At 33.2% G+C, this 14,898-nt stretch overlaps 1 protein-coding gene across 1 annotated transcript; it reads right to left on the bottom strand.

Annotated features, from left to right (window-relative positions):
• Nucleotides 1-10,929: 10,929 nt before the first annotated feature.
• On the bottom strand, nucleotides 10,930-14,898 carry LOC129950386 (uncharacterized protein K02A2.6-like). The gene is made up of 4 exons (XM_056062328.1): nucleotides 14,526-14,898; nucleotides 13,897-14,442; nucleotides 11,875-13,836; nucleotides 10,930-11,828 (listed from the first exon to the last, which is right to left on the bottom strand). Exons 1-4 carry the CDS (start codon nucleotides 14,896-14,898, stop codon nucleotides 10,930-10,932), a joined length of 3,780 nt encoding a protein of 1,259 aa, XP_055918303.1.

The raw sequence follows: 14,898 nt of genomic DNA, 5'->3' as shown, positions 1-14,898 counted from the left end.
TAGTACAAAAATAATTCTTCATGCCCTTCAAGCCACATGTCTATCGTGCCCATTTTTTACAAATAGCACACATTAGCCAGTCAACATTGCTGCATAAATAAGCCCCATTACAAACAATACAATAGTTCTCTTCTGTATTGTTTTTTTGCGGTATTTGGGGTCCTGCGTTCGCCCTTAGCATGAGATGTAGATGTAGATGTAGTTGGTAGATTATATTAAGTCTCAGTAGAATCATCTGATTCTCGAAGTGAAAAATCTACATCCGACGACTCTGAAGATGACTGTTCAAGCTTTTTAATGTTTTTAGAAGTTTTCATCTTGATAATCTTTTTATTTACTTCCTTTTTAGCTGAATGTTTTTCCATTAATGCGTCCTTCTCAGTCGTGTCAGTTACAATCGTGCTCTTCATCATCCTGGATCGGTTCTGAGTTTTTTTTTTCTAGGCAACGCCTTCGGATATGGTCGCATACATTCAGGAGATAAAACGATAGTTGATGGATTCAATTCTGAGCTTGTTATTTGTGGAGCGGAGCAAGACGAGATGGCAGCAGAGGTTGTGGGGTCATCGCTGGTATACGGAAATTCAACAATTATTGCAGGAGCATTATTAGTTGATACTTCAGCATTATGGAGCTTAGGTATAGGTCTGCCAGTGATGAAGGATGTTAAGAAGTCATCTTCAGTGAACATATTTCTATTAAATGGATGTATACCAGTTTTCTGAAAACCCGAAATATTGTTTTCACTAGAAAATGCAGCAATATACGCGGTGTTGGCAAATTGAGCTGCCTCGTAAATGGAAACTCTCCTTCTTCTTCACAAATGGAACTATCTCTTCTCGATAAAGTCCTTCTTACTATCTTACAGCAAACAAGCAGTATTAAAAACTCAAAAAATCGAATTTTCGATTTAGTCTTTTCTTCTGACGCTATTAGTACTCTTGTTCTAGAATCTAGATCAGGAATTACTAATATTGACAAATATCACCCCCCTTTGGACATTTTTTTTGACTTAAGTAATCACCTTACTAATCACAGTAATTCTTTTGATTGCTTACATAATTTTGATTTCAGAAGAGCCAATTTCCAGCAGTTGTCTGAAGATTTAAACATTTCTGGAATTGCTGATACAATAGCATTTTCTAACATTGACGAAGCAGTTTCAACTTTTTATAGGATCCTTAATTATTGTTTTGAAAAAAATGTACCGATAAAGAAATCAAGAAATCCTTGGTACACGAAAGAATTGCGTTTACTGCGTAATAAAAGAAATAAGGCATGGAAAACGTATCTCAAAACTATGTCTCCAGTCAACTTCTCTTTTTATGTTGAACTCTTTAACCAATTTAAATCTCTTTCTAATTTTTTATATGCTTGTTATGTGACTGATATGGGCACGTCTTTGAAAGAGAATCCTAAAAAAATTTGAAATTTTGTAAACTCAAAGAAAAAAACAGATGGCTTTCCAGTTAACTTCACTTACAAGAACCTTTCGTTAGATAAAACTTTTGATATCTGTAACTCTTTCGCAACGAATTTCCGTGAGTCATTTTTTAATAGCCCTCAAGAAGTTGATGAAGTATATTTTCATAATCTTCACACTTTTTCGCAAACTAGCTGTAGTCACATACCTGTGCTACAGAGTACGGTCCTTGATCTTTTATCTGCGATGAATGATGACTGTTCAGCCGGTCCTGATGGTATTCCCCCGATAGTACTAAAAAAGTGTAGTAATGCTTTAGTTGAACCCCTTACGTTTTTATTCAAACTTTCTCTAAAAACACGCAAATTTCCCAGTATATGGAAGAAGTCATTTCTAACACCAATTTTCAAGAAAGGTAACAAGTCGGATATAAGCAACTACATTCCCATTGCAAAGCTTTCTTGCATTCCTAAAGTATTTGAACAAGTTGTTTGTGAAAGCGTAGCATATTTAAGTAAAAATATCATTTGCGAACAGCCACATGGTTTTGTAAAAAAAAAGATCAACCGTCACTAATCTTCTCACATTCTCAAACATATGTTCAAACGCTTTAGAACAAGGTTATGAAGATGACTGTGTATACACTGACTTTTCTAAAGCTTTTGACCAACTTAGCCACGGAATTATTTTACTTAAACTTAAGGCTCTTGGTTTTCCACCATTTTTCTTAGCTTGGATTAAGTCATACCTTAAAAACAGATCCTACGAGGTAAAATTTAGAAATTGTCATTCTGAACCTTTTGTTGCTCAATCTGGTGTTCCCCAGGGAAGCCATCTTGGCCCTTTTCTGTTCATCCTGTCTATTAACGATGTATCGTCATGTCTACGCTCAAGTGAACTTCTCATTTTTGCTGACGATATGAAGATTTTCAAAATAATAAAGTCCAACCATGATCGTATTCTTTTACAAGCCGACATTGATAGTTTCACATTTTGGTGTGGGAAAAATAGCATTTTACTCAACCCTTTAAAATGCCAGACTATTACTTTCACTAAAAAACTAATCAGTAACGTATTTGACTACTGTATATCACAGCAAAAACTCTGTCGTGTCTCCACATTTAAAGATTTAGGTGTACATTTCTGTTCCAACTTAGAGTTTACACATCACATTAATTTTATTGTTAATAAGGCAAGTTCTATGCTTGGTTTTATAAAACGCTGGGCAAGGGAGTTCAATGATCCCTATGTTACCCTTTCTTTGTATAATTGCCATGTTCGTCCTCATCTTGAATATGCTTCGCAGGTATGGACTCCATACTATTGTAGAAACTCTCTCAGTTATCCAATCACTTGGGTTGGTTAGACCCAGTGATACCTTTGGACCACCTTGTAACATAAATTCCTTAAAATGGACTCTAGAAAACACAAACACAGGAGGAACGGTACCACCAGAAGCATTAATAAATCCAAGCATTGTGACTAACTGTCCTCTTTCTGCCAATGTCACCTGTCAAAATTCTTTGCACCCTCAGGCTGCGACTACTTTTGGCGGATTGGTCACTGTTGAACCCCCAATTTCGTCAAGGTTCCATATAATATGAGGGTCAATTTTCTATTTATTTAATATGCTTGCAATATTTTCGTTAAACTTACACACATTTTCTTGGTTAAAAGATGTTGCCCTGAATATATATGTATTTTCAGGTTTGCTTACTGATAATGAAGAATTTCTCTTCATTAACCCACGAAACAAATCCTTTGTGGCCTTTTTTGCTTAATCCATTTTTCGGGTTCTACATGATTTGCAGCTCCAAATTGATAAGCTAACTCTTTCACCTTTGTCGTTGTGTGTCCATAGCACATCATCGAAGATCTTTTTAAATAATCTGCAAGTTGTTGCTCTTGTTCACGTGTAAAAAATCCTTTTTTTCCAATATTTGGATCATAAGTAAACGCAGTTGAAGACCTCTCTTTCGGCGGCATCTAATGATTAGAAATTAATAAGTATTAACAAACTCCATGCAGGAGTAATGAATCGGACAGCCACTGGCCCATTGAATCGGACGCCCGTTTCACAGCGACGGCACCTGTCGAATTCATTGCAAATCTAATCTTTAAACAGTTCGACCAAATTCTAACTAATTAAGGTCTGATAGAACTATAAATCACCGCTCCTTATATTTTTGACAAATAATCACAACAGATAAAAACACCACAATTGTAGGTTAGGATAATATTGAATTTTTAATCACATTGCAAATATACGCTTTTTTTACAAAACTAATGAGCCTTAAACACGTGCGCAAAAGTAAACTAAATAATGGATGCCAGAGTCTGTCTTTTTTGTGGGTTTATATATGGTCATCAGTGGTGCCAACAACCAAAACAATAATTTTTTGCGTTCAAAAGTTTTTGAGATATCTATAGTGTCTGTTTCATATCCCGTCCGTTTCATAGCGTATTCCCCCCATACAAATTTTTGAAGTAAATTTTGTCAATTTGGTTAGTACGTAAGACTATATGATAGAAGTAATGGTTTCAATCCAATTTTTCACTGGTACTGCCTCTTGCTGGAAATTAACAAATCCTCCAAGAGTAATTTTTGTCATGAAAAGTGCTTCTCAAATTAGCCATTCGGATTCGGCATAAAAACTGGGACTTTTAGTCTATCCCTGATAGAGAATTGTAAGTCGCTGGACACTAGTTTTCGACGGACTTTTGCGCTACCTAATTTATCTATTGCCAGTACCCGTGGCATGATGGTTAATGCGTTGGACTGTCATGCCAGATGTCTTGGGTTCGATTCCTGCCTATGTCATCTAAAGTTGCTTTCACGGGTATTGCCTCTTGAGAAGAATTGACAAATTCTCCAAGAGTAGTTTTTGTAGCCGTTCAAATTCGGTTTAAAACTGTAGGTCCCCTCCATCCCAGACAACAGTACTCGCACACAGGAATGGTTGAGAGTTATAAGTCAATAGGCCCGAGTTCTCAACGGATTGTTGCGCCACCCAATTTATTATTTTATTTTAATTTATCTAAAGCGTGTATAATTCCATTTTTAATCATAGAGCTGTTTTTATTTGTCAAATGTTAAAACAATTACAGCTTCAGTATTGACAGCTAACCAATTGGCATTCTGTTCAAAAAGAAACGTCTTTTTGGAAGACCAAATACATATAACGATAAGATATCACCTACAAACCAACCATCTTGCTTAAAAAACTGATATGTTAGACCTTAAGAAATTAGGCTTCTACTTTTAATATACAGGTTAGCAAAAATATATATCTATTCCTACCTGTAACTCTGTGACTGCACACATTTTAAATTCAAAAATTCATCTTTGGCTATTTAAACATTTTTTTTATTTACAAAACATTTAAAACATTCAACTAGACCTCTTTTAGAATACTTCTCTTTAAACAAAACTCGGTCAAAAGTAAATGTACATTGTACATACCTCTACCTTCATCAGCTTAAACTGCATACAATTCAAAATTTCTTCTCTCACCACCGACAACAACTTCTGTTACTTTTGCTATACTCAAAATGATATCCCGGAAATGGAAACCATTTCCTTTGAATTTACCTCATCTTTTCATTCAAATTTTTGCCATTGTTTCGTTCCTCGACTATTTGTTGCTCTCTCACCAATGCATACAAATAGGCGATGCATTCTGTTTCGATTTTCAAAACTTCAACATCTCAGCCGCTTGCCACGAGTCGCAAGCCGCATGCGTTAATAGTAACAGAGTTGTGAATTCTTTGCGCGTTGCGAATTGCGAATACCGACCGAGCAATTGGGCTCGAGCGAGTTCGGGTTGTTGCATTCTGATTCTGATGATGTTAAATGATATAGAAAATTGGGCTCATCTTTTGGTTGGGGCTTATAAGAATTGAAATTGCGCTGCCATCATCATCATCATCATCATCGTTACCATCATCAGCATCATCGAAGGGTATAAAAAGGCTATTGCTTCTAAAATTCTTCCATTAGTTTTACTACCCTTGGCTTGATAAGATCTTCGGGCTTTGAAAGGACTTTTGGCTGAACTAGAAGGAGTATACAAATTTAAACAACTCTTGGAAATGTCTGTTGGTTAACTTAACATTTTTATTAGTTCAACAAAAAAAAAAGAAAGAAAAAACTTTGAAGTTATGAAAAGTGATTAACGTTTAGAGTTTATTTTAAAGTGAGAGTGTATGTGTTTAGTGGAGTATAAGTGGTGGATTAATAAAAGTGTGGTTGGAGTGCTGGAAGAAGTTTTCAAAAATATGTCCTATATATAGTCCTTGATTAAGGACTGATAATCTACAGGTAGGAAATTTTAGTTAATTTAACTTAAGTTTGGGTTTTCTCTTAAAATTGAGCTTAAATCAAGTCTAATTAAATTAATTAATTTGAACACCTAAACAAATTAATGAAATAATGATGTTCTTCATATACAGTTTTGAAATTTTGCAGTTACGCCCTCTAAGATTTTTGTGCATGTATAACAATTTCATAAAGTGCTGGAATTCATTTAAAAAATCGTCCAAAATTATATAAAACTTACCTAGTGTAGACGAAAAAAAGAGGGATTTTGAGATTAGTTTATTCAATTTTTAAATTTATATTATTTTGGGTTTTCGTACTTGAAATCATAAGCTGAGGTTTAAAAATGAAGAACATTTAGAATGTCCAACGAGAGTTTGAAAGTAAATTTTAAATGAATAGCGCCGGAAGAACACACTAATTTCTTTCATGATAACTTTCTTAATCATGATTTCAATTTTTCTTAAACTTATTGTTCTTTAATTCTAGGTTATTAAATTGGAATTTGTTTACTATAAAATTTTTTATAAATATAATCTTTAACTCAAAATGGTCTTACTTGAAAAAATAGTTATTCAAAATACCGTGTTCAAGCCAACTTTAGAGTAAAATGCACTGGTAACTTTTTTTGGAGCCCAGAAAATAATTTGTAATATTTAGGAACTATTATTTATGAGTAAGGCAATAATCAATGGAATCATTAAAACCGCTTCGATAATATTTTTTTAAATAACGCCACCTCTCTAAAATGTTCTATAAACTTTAAAAAACTTCCACTACACTTTTTAATTTGAAATAAATAATTATATTTTAAGAAAGATTACCACTCTCGTATTTTTTAAAAAATTACCACTCTTGGATAAATATAATTTATAAAGTGGTTACGATAAAACTCCAAACCTTTTCTGTTCCTGAGAGTTTTTCGGAAACAATTTATTATTATTATATTAATAAAATAAATAAAAAGTATTTGTAAAAATAATTTCAAATAGTGAAAACACATTCATTAAATTCTATCTATTTAAAAACGTGCTTACGTACGATAAGACGGATTTAGCAAGACCCGTCGGAATGTTAATTTAAAAACTAAATTCGAATATGCAATTTCGAAAAGGGCACATTTCTGAAAATTTAAATTGTTTAGGAATTGTAAAAAAGGTTATTTTTCAAACTAGTGCATACATTTTTTTTGTTTGCACAGGCGATGACGTTTATAGTAGTATTATTACCAGAGATGTGCCGTTTTCGATCTTAATGGGTGTAGACAAGCATTTACGGCACATTGGTATAAAAACGTATTTGACAAAATATCCGACATATTCCCTTTTTGAAATTGCATATTCATTTGATATTATACTTAATCATATGAATATTTAAATAACATAATGCACAAAGAAAGTATTTTGTAATATGACTAATATGATTTAAGACTATTGACTTTTGTATTACTAAACTTCGATATTTATTCTACAAAAATTCACAAGTCGCTAGAAGTTTATACATCTATTTCAAGTGAAGACATTTTTTGAGTATAAGAGAGTAGTTTCTATGTTGTGAATTTGGGAATATGAATTGTTTTTGGTTTTCCTTCTAATTTTTAAAAATATATATAAAATTTGATAAACTTACTCTTAAAGGTTGTATAAAAATACGTAGCATTAAATGTTGGTAAAAGTCAAAAGAAATTAGTAAACCAGTATTCTATAGTCCAGTTAAATAGGGCTTCAACTCGGAATAAGAGATGTAAGTTAAAAATGTGTTTATATCTTTCTTTTGGAAAGAAAACTCGTGTAAAAAGTTGCACAAAATTTTATGTCCGCATTTAAAAGCCACGAAAGCCCCTTTATCGTGATAAGCTCCCGTTCAATATTTTTGTCAAAAAAAGAGGATTAAGCTTTCTGCTTTTAATCACTGAACGGTTGGACGAAAGATTAACATTTTAGCAAGTTAAGTTACCTATAGAAACGGAAATAATATTATAAAAATGGCTTTGGGGCTTTTTGCGGTACATAACTTTGCGACGAATGCCTCTTGCGAGAAATTGAAAAATCTTCCAAGAGTATTTCTTGTGCTTTCTTAAATTAGTGGCTCGGATTCGGCTTAAAAGTGGAGGTCCCCTCTATTCCTGACAACATTACTCGCACACAGGAATGGTTGTCAATTGTAAGTCCCTAGGCCCTAGTTCGCAACAGACTGTTTTGCCACCTAATTTATTTTTGTACTCAAGACGACGATTAAAAAAAAATATTATCAAGGTTATTTTGTAAGATTTGAAAAAATTGGTCACTTGGGCTTATGAGTACTTTTCTTGATTTCAAAAAGTTAAAATTGTTTCAATGTGGTTATGTATTGTGTCTTGTGGAAGCTTCTGTTTTCGAATCTCAGGATTAGTAACTCAATCTATACATGTTCAGAATTAATTTTGATTTTTCTGTGGTTAAATAAGGAAAAACAACAAAAGTCTATTTTACTCATTTTTCAGGAAAGCATTTTGAAGTTTTCGAGAAAGGAGTTAAATTAAAAGTTATTCTAATTTTACTTTTCTTTATTTCAAAATTTTATTTTTGTAGGCTCTTAAGGCTAGCGCATTATACAAAGTATAATTTTGTACTTTTGTCTAAAGTTTACTTAAGCTGTTTTGTCTTGTCAATAGTGTTAGTTGAAATCCTTTGTATGTCAACTTAAGATGTTATTTCTTAGTTTAGTTTACTCTACAAAAGGTAATGTTTGTATAAATTAAACCTACAAAGAAGTAAAGCTTTCATTTATCTCAATTAAAAAAAAATTAATGAGCTAAGACCTAGGTACGCTGAATTTTACGCCATCGAAATCTGAATTTCGGTTAAAATTGATGTTTAACTTCTCATAGGAAGTTTAATGGGTCCGATTTTTCAAATTAAAAATTTTGACATTTCTCGAAGTTTCAAGGTCCCTAGAATCGAACTAAAAGATTTTTAGAAAGATGTCGGTGCGTACGTGTGTACCTATGTTCGTACGTTCGCGACCTTTTTTTCGTTGTCCATAGCTCAAGAACCAGAAGAGATATCGATTTCAAATAAATTTTGTTGTACAGGTAATAAAACAGAAAGATGCAGAAAGGGCAGTTTGAAAAAAAATGAAAATTTTGGTTAACCCTAAATATCTTACGAACCAGAAACTCTAGAGACTTGAATTAAATTTTATATAATATATTGTAACGATATATCAGAGAAGTATATTTTTTGAAAAAAAATCCATTTAACGGTTCTTTTTATAAATCAAAAAAACTGAAAAAAAATGTGTCACCTCCAAACTTTTACGAATAAAATATGATTTCATCTCCAAAATTATTTTGTGCAACGAAAATTAATGTTTTAGACATCTGATAAAATTTTGAGAAAAATCGAATTGACAGTTTTTCTTATAAAAAATAAAAACCTAAAAAAAACATTACTCAAAGTTGGTAAAAAAAATTATATAATTATTATAATTAAGAACATCTGATAAAATTTTGAGAAAAATCGAATTGACAGTTTTTTTTATAAAAAATAAAAATCTAAAAAAAACATTACTCAAAGTTGGTAAAAATTAATTATCGATTCAAATATCTTTTCAAAAACTTAAAATTTAGGCTTCAAACTTATTGGATCTTATAAGAAATAAAGAAATAATGTTTTCAACACTCTGAAAAATGTTGAGAAAAACCGAATGGACAGTTTTTTTACAAAAAATAAAAATCTGAAAAAAATGTATAAAAGTTGGTAAAAATTGATTTTCGACTCAAATATCTTTTCAAATTTGGAAATATTGCCTTCAAGCTAATTTTATCTTATAAGAAATAATGTTTTCAATATTCAGTAAAATTTTGCAAAAAAACAAATTGACAGTTTTTTTTACAAAAAATAAAACTCTTACAAAAACAATACTAAAACTTGTTAAAAATTTACTTTCGACTCAAATAGCTTTTCAAAAATTAAAAATATTGGCTTCAAACTTATTTTATTCAGCAATTTTTATATAAAAATCCAAAAATCCATTTTTTCATAAAAAATAAAATCTACAAAAAATAGTACGCAAATTTGGTAAAAACTGATATACGAGTACATAAAGACAAATTTTTAAACAAGACAAATCGACAGACGGGATGGGAAGTTATCAGTGTGGGTCGCATCCCAGCCTCTTTTTTATTTATTAAACCCAAAAACAAAACATTAACAATATATGGACAAATTTTTTACGAACCTGTCTTAAGATGTAAACTCTATAATGAAGCTAAAAAAAATGTTCTTTTGAATGTAAATTTGTTATAAGCTATACAGAGGGTTATAGGCTCCAAAACCTGTCTTCATGAATTTGACTGGATTTTCGTAAAACCTTGCTCCGTTTTCCGATATTTTTTAACTCTTTCTTCAGAACCAATCTCCGATTTTCAAGTAAAATATAGTTGATAAAAAAATATTAATTTATTCGATTATATCAAAATGGTTCCCTTTAAGGTCATCCCCCCAGATATAATACACGTATGCCAGCCTTTTATACAATCTTCGAAGCACTCTTGATATTCACTTTTTGTTATGTCCTTGAGCATTCTCAGCGATTCGTCGCTTATTTCTTCAATCGAGGAAAAACGACGTCCTTTCATGGGTGTCTTCAACTTTGGAAACCGGAAAAAGTCATACATAGACATATCTAGTGAATACGGAGGTTGGGGCATGACTATGGTATTCTTTTTGGCCAACAAATTACGAACAAGCAAAGACGAGTGAGCAGCCGCGTTATTGTGGTGCAAAATGAATTGTTTTTCCATAAATCTGAGCGTTTTTTTCGGATTGCTTGTGGTAAGAATTCTTGATGCACTTTGTCATTGTAATGTATTGAATAAAGAAAAGACTTGTTGATAGTTCAAAGTATGCGAATAGAATAGAATTTTATTAAGAATAATGAAGTATTCAGTAAAGCTTACATGATACTCGATAAGGTGATTTCGATATGTTTTACAGAGTGTATTATTACTACAGTAGATTTCTTTTAGGCATTTACTCATATATATATAACACGCTCCCCCTAAAGTTTTTTATAATACAAATTATATGTTTGCTAGTCTGATGAAAAATATAAAAATTAACTGAATCATAACAATTATAAAATTTGAATTAAAAGTAAATTAACTATTCATATTTCTATGGCAAACAGGCAATTAAGGAGACTTTCAACTAACTTTACGATTTCTGTACGAGCGCAATTTTCTTTGTCTTTCATGATGGCCCGAATCCGAAGTGCTTCGAGTTGCATTTGGAATCCAGTCCGGATCATTAGCCTTAGAATCGTTGCTAGATGACGGTGACGATTGCAATTCATTACCTGAACCCTCATCAGAAACACTGATCACAGTCGCATTTGCCTTAACATCTTCATATAGAGGTTTATCTGTATCAATAGATTGATCACGAATTTGATCCAAATGACGATTTATTTCTTTATTGTTGTGTGTGTAGACACAAGTATACGTACGTGGACCCATTTTTTGTTTAATCTTTGCTGGCAACCATGATGCATTGTTAGGATCTTTGTAATTTCTAATCATAACTTTTTGACCTTTATTAAAAGTTACATTTCGTTTGCCTTTGAAATATTTTATTTGTTTGTTTTGCTTGCTTTCAACTACCTCACTAACGGTTGGTGGTCGCAAATTACTGAAGCGTGTACGCAAAGTGCGTCCAAAAAATAATTTCGCTGGCGTTTCATTTGTTGTACAGTGGATTGTGTTACGATAATCGAGCAAAATTCGATTTATAATCGTGTCTATATTATGCGATGAATTCATTGACTTTGCACTGTTTACACTAGCAATGAATGACTTTTTGAACGTTTTTACAAAATTCTCAGCCTGGCCATTTGTTGCGGCATGACCTGGGGAAGTGAAAATGTGTTCAATATTGTTAGGTGTGGTAAAGTCATTGAATTCGGCAGACTTGAATTGAGTTCCATTGTCGCTAACAATTTTGTCTGGAATTCCATAGCGACTAAACAACTCGCGCAATTTACCAATAGTAAAGGCAGATGTGATTATTTTTGTTTTAAAAACTTCAGCCCATTTCGTGTGTGAATCTACCACGATTAAAAAATAATGGTATTAGCTCGGCTTTGGGTGGACTTGCCTGCAATTGTTGACACGGAACACATTTTTTTATTAAATTTTCAATTTCAGAATCAATTTTTGGCCACCATACGTATGATCTTGCCAATGATTTGGTTTTGACTACTCCCATATGGGATGCATGTAATTCATTAAGAATATATTGCCGAAGTTTTGTTGGCACAACCGTTCGAAACCCCCACATGATGCATCCATATTGGACGGTAAGTTCAAGTGATTTGCTTTTGAACACATCAAAATTGGAATCCAATTTGTCAATAGTGGTGCTTTCGATAGCTTCCAAAAGTTTACTGAGAATGGGGTCGCGTCTCGTTTCAATGGCAATATTTTTAAAATTTATTCGTAAAGCATTATCTTTTTCAATCAAATCTATATAGCTTGCATCATTATATTTTTCAATGTACGATAGCTGAGGTAAACGTGATAAACTGTCAGCCTCATTATCGATGCCCTTTACATATTTAATTTCATAATTGAAACCACTCAATATCAGGGCCCAGCGCTGCATGCGAGCTGCGGCCATCAAAGGTAAACCGTGTGTTTCACCAAAAATAGATAATAGGGGTTTATGATCTGTTGAGATGGTGAAAAAGTTTCCCAATAAATATTGTTTCAATTTAGTGACAGAGAAAAATATGGCTAATGCTTCTTTTTCAATGACGGAGTAATTCAATTCACTTTTGGATAAGGATCTCGAAATGAAAGCAACGGGTTTGAGCCCATCCGGAAACCGGTGTGATAAGACTCCTGCCACAGAATGTTTGCATGCATCAGTCGTTAGAACGATTGGAAGTTTTGGATTGAAATGAGTCATCACTTGCTCTGACGAAATGTCATGTTTTATTAAATCGTATGCCTTTTCACAATCTGTGTTCCATATGAATTGAACGTCTTTCCGAAGCAAAATGTACAACGGATTCATTTTATTTGAAAAATCTTTTATGAAGCGTGAGTAGTAATTAGCCATGCCAATAAATGCTCTCAATTCATGAATATCTTTAGGAATAGGTGCATCCAAAATAGACGCAAATCTTTCTCTGTTCTTATGCAGACCATTTTTATCAATGGTAAAACCAAGATAAGAAATTTGTTTTTGAAAGAAAATGCATTTAACTGCATTCAATCTCAAACCAGCATCGGCCATTTTTTTTAAAACCGATTTTAAATTAAAGAGATGGTCTTTGAAATCTCTTCCAGTGACTGTGATATCATCTTGATATACAACTACGCCATTGATACCCCTTAGTAAATTTTCCATGTGCATTTGAAAAATAGCAGCTGCCGGCTTTACGCCAAAAGGTAATCTTTTCATTTTAAATGTACCAATATGAGTACTCCAAGCACACAATAGAGATGATGTTTCATCCAAACACAATTGATTATAGGCAGCACTCATGTCTAATTTACTAAATAATTCTCCACCTTGTAACGATGTGAAGATTTCCTCGATCAGAGGCAATGGGTATTTAACATCAACAAGAAACTTGTTAATTGTAGTTTTGTAGTCACCACAAACACGTAATTTGCCATCTGGTTTAGGAACGGGAACTAACGGTGTTCCCCACTTCGCAGTTTCAATTTGTTCAAGAACGCCGTTTGCAACTAAATCTCTCAGATTTTGTTCAATTTCAGACTTCCAAGCAATTGGAATTGGTCGTGGCTTACAAAATACCGGCTTGGCTTGACTATCAATTTGCAATGAAATTTCACAAACAGTATATTTGCCCAATTGGCCATCGAAAAGTTCTGAAAATTGACTTTTAATTTGGTCTACAATTACGGACAAACTTCGATTCTCTGGAGATCGAATCGAGTGAACAAGGTTCTCATGATTTTGATCCATTTGCACTAGCAAAAATTTAAATGCACGTAGAAAATTTCTACCTAATAAAGGTGGTGCGTTTGCATCGGTCACTACAACTGTAATACATTTGCTGGTGTCCTCATAAGTAATACTTGCTAAACACTCACCAATTATATTAATTTCATTTCCACCTTAAGTTCTATATGGGATCTTACAAGCTGTTAGCGGATACTGTGATAAATGCTTGTAGAAAGTCTTCGGAACAAATGTGCGCGGTGCCCCCGTATCACATGCAATGTCCATCATTGTGCCACTGAACTTGACCTTCAAACAATACATGCCGCTAGATTCATCATCACTGTATAAAGAAAAATCAAACGAATTGCCATTAGAAATAGAATTTACATATGGGTTTGAATTAGAAGAATTAATAAAATTGAAATTTTTCTTGTTATTTTCCTGTTTGGAGCGGCAAACGCTACTTAAATGACCCTTCTTTGAACAGGTATGGCACGTAGCTTCCTTGTATGGACATGTAGTGGCCTCATGTGTCTTCCATCCACATCGCGTACAGGCGGTTTTCTTGCCAGGCGGTTGTACTGGTGTTTTACGGTTGTTGTTGTTGTTGCATTTGTTGCGAGGTTTTTGTCCTTTTTTTGAACTCATGTAGTTAACTTCGGAATCCGTGTTAACTTTCATCGCAAATTTCGTTTCAAATATCATCGCTTTTTTAAGAGCATCGGCCAATGACAAATTTTCGTCTTCTTCACATATACGTGTGAAAATTTTTCATAATTAATAAACTTGTCTTTTACCATCACATCCAAATTGTTGCCATATTTACATTGCAGAGCCAGCTTCTTGATACGAGCATACCATGTTGACACACTTTCGTTTTCGTTGCGAATGGCGTCATGGAAATTTTTACGTTCATGATATACAATAGTTGGAGGTGTGAAGTGAGATTCCAAAATGTCGCACAGCTCACTCAAATCTATATTCACTGGCGTCTTTGGATCACATAGACTGCGTAATAGTTCATATGCTGAAGATCCAATTGATTTTAATAAAATCGCTTTTTTTGCTTTTTCATCGGTGCAATTTATTTCGGTGAAGTGAATGTCCAAACGCTCTTTCCAAATGCCCCATTTGTCTTCGCTTGGATTAAATTCACTGATGGTCGTCGAATGGACTACGGTGCTTTTGTCGTTGGCCAT

The sequence above is a fragment of the Eupeodes corollae genome, chromosome 3 (genome assembly GCF_945859685.1).
Source record: "Eupeodes corollae chromosome 3, idEupCoro1.1, whole genome shotgun sequence".
NCBI lineage: Eukaryota > Metazoa > Arthropoda > Insecta > Diptera > Syrphidae > Eupeodes > Eupeodes corollae.
Note: the sequence above shows the minus strand (reverse complement) of the source record. Positions and strands in the feature narration are given on the sequence as shown.

What these genes read in the sequence shown, in the direction of transcription:
- LOC129950386 (XM_056062328.1), bottom strand. Translation starts at nt 14,898, where the DNA reads ATGGCCAACGACAAAAGCACCGTAGTCCATTCGACGACCATCAGTGAA. An exon ending in CAAGAAGCTGGCTCTGCAAT is followed by an intron (nt 14,443 to 14,525) that starts GTAAATATGGCA and finishes TATGTGAAGAAG; the next exon opens with ACGAAAATTTGTCATTGGCC. An exon ending in GTGTCAACAATTGCAGGCAA is followed by an intron (nt 11,829 to 11,874) that starts GTCCACCCAAAG and finishes TAATCGTGGTAG; the next exon opens with ATTCACACACGAAATGGGCT.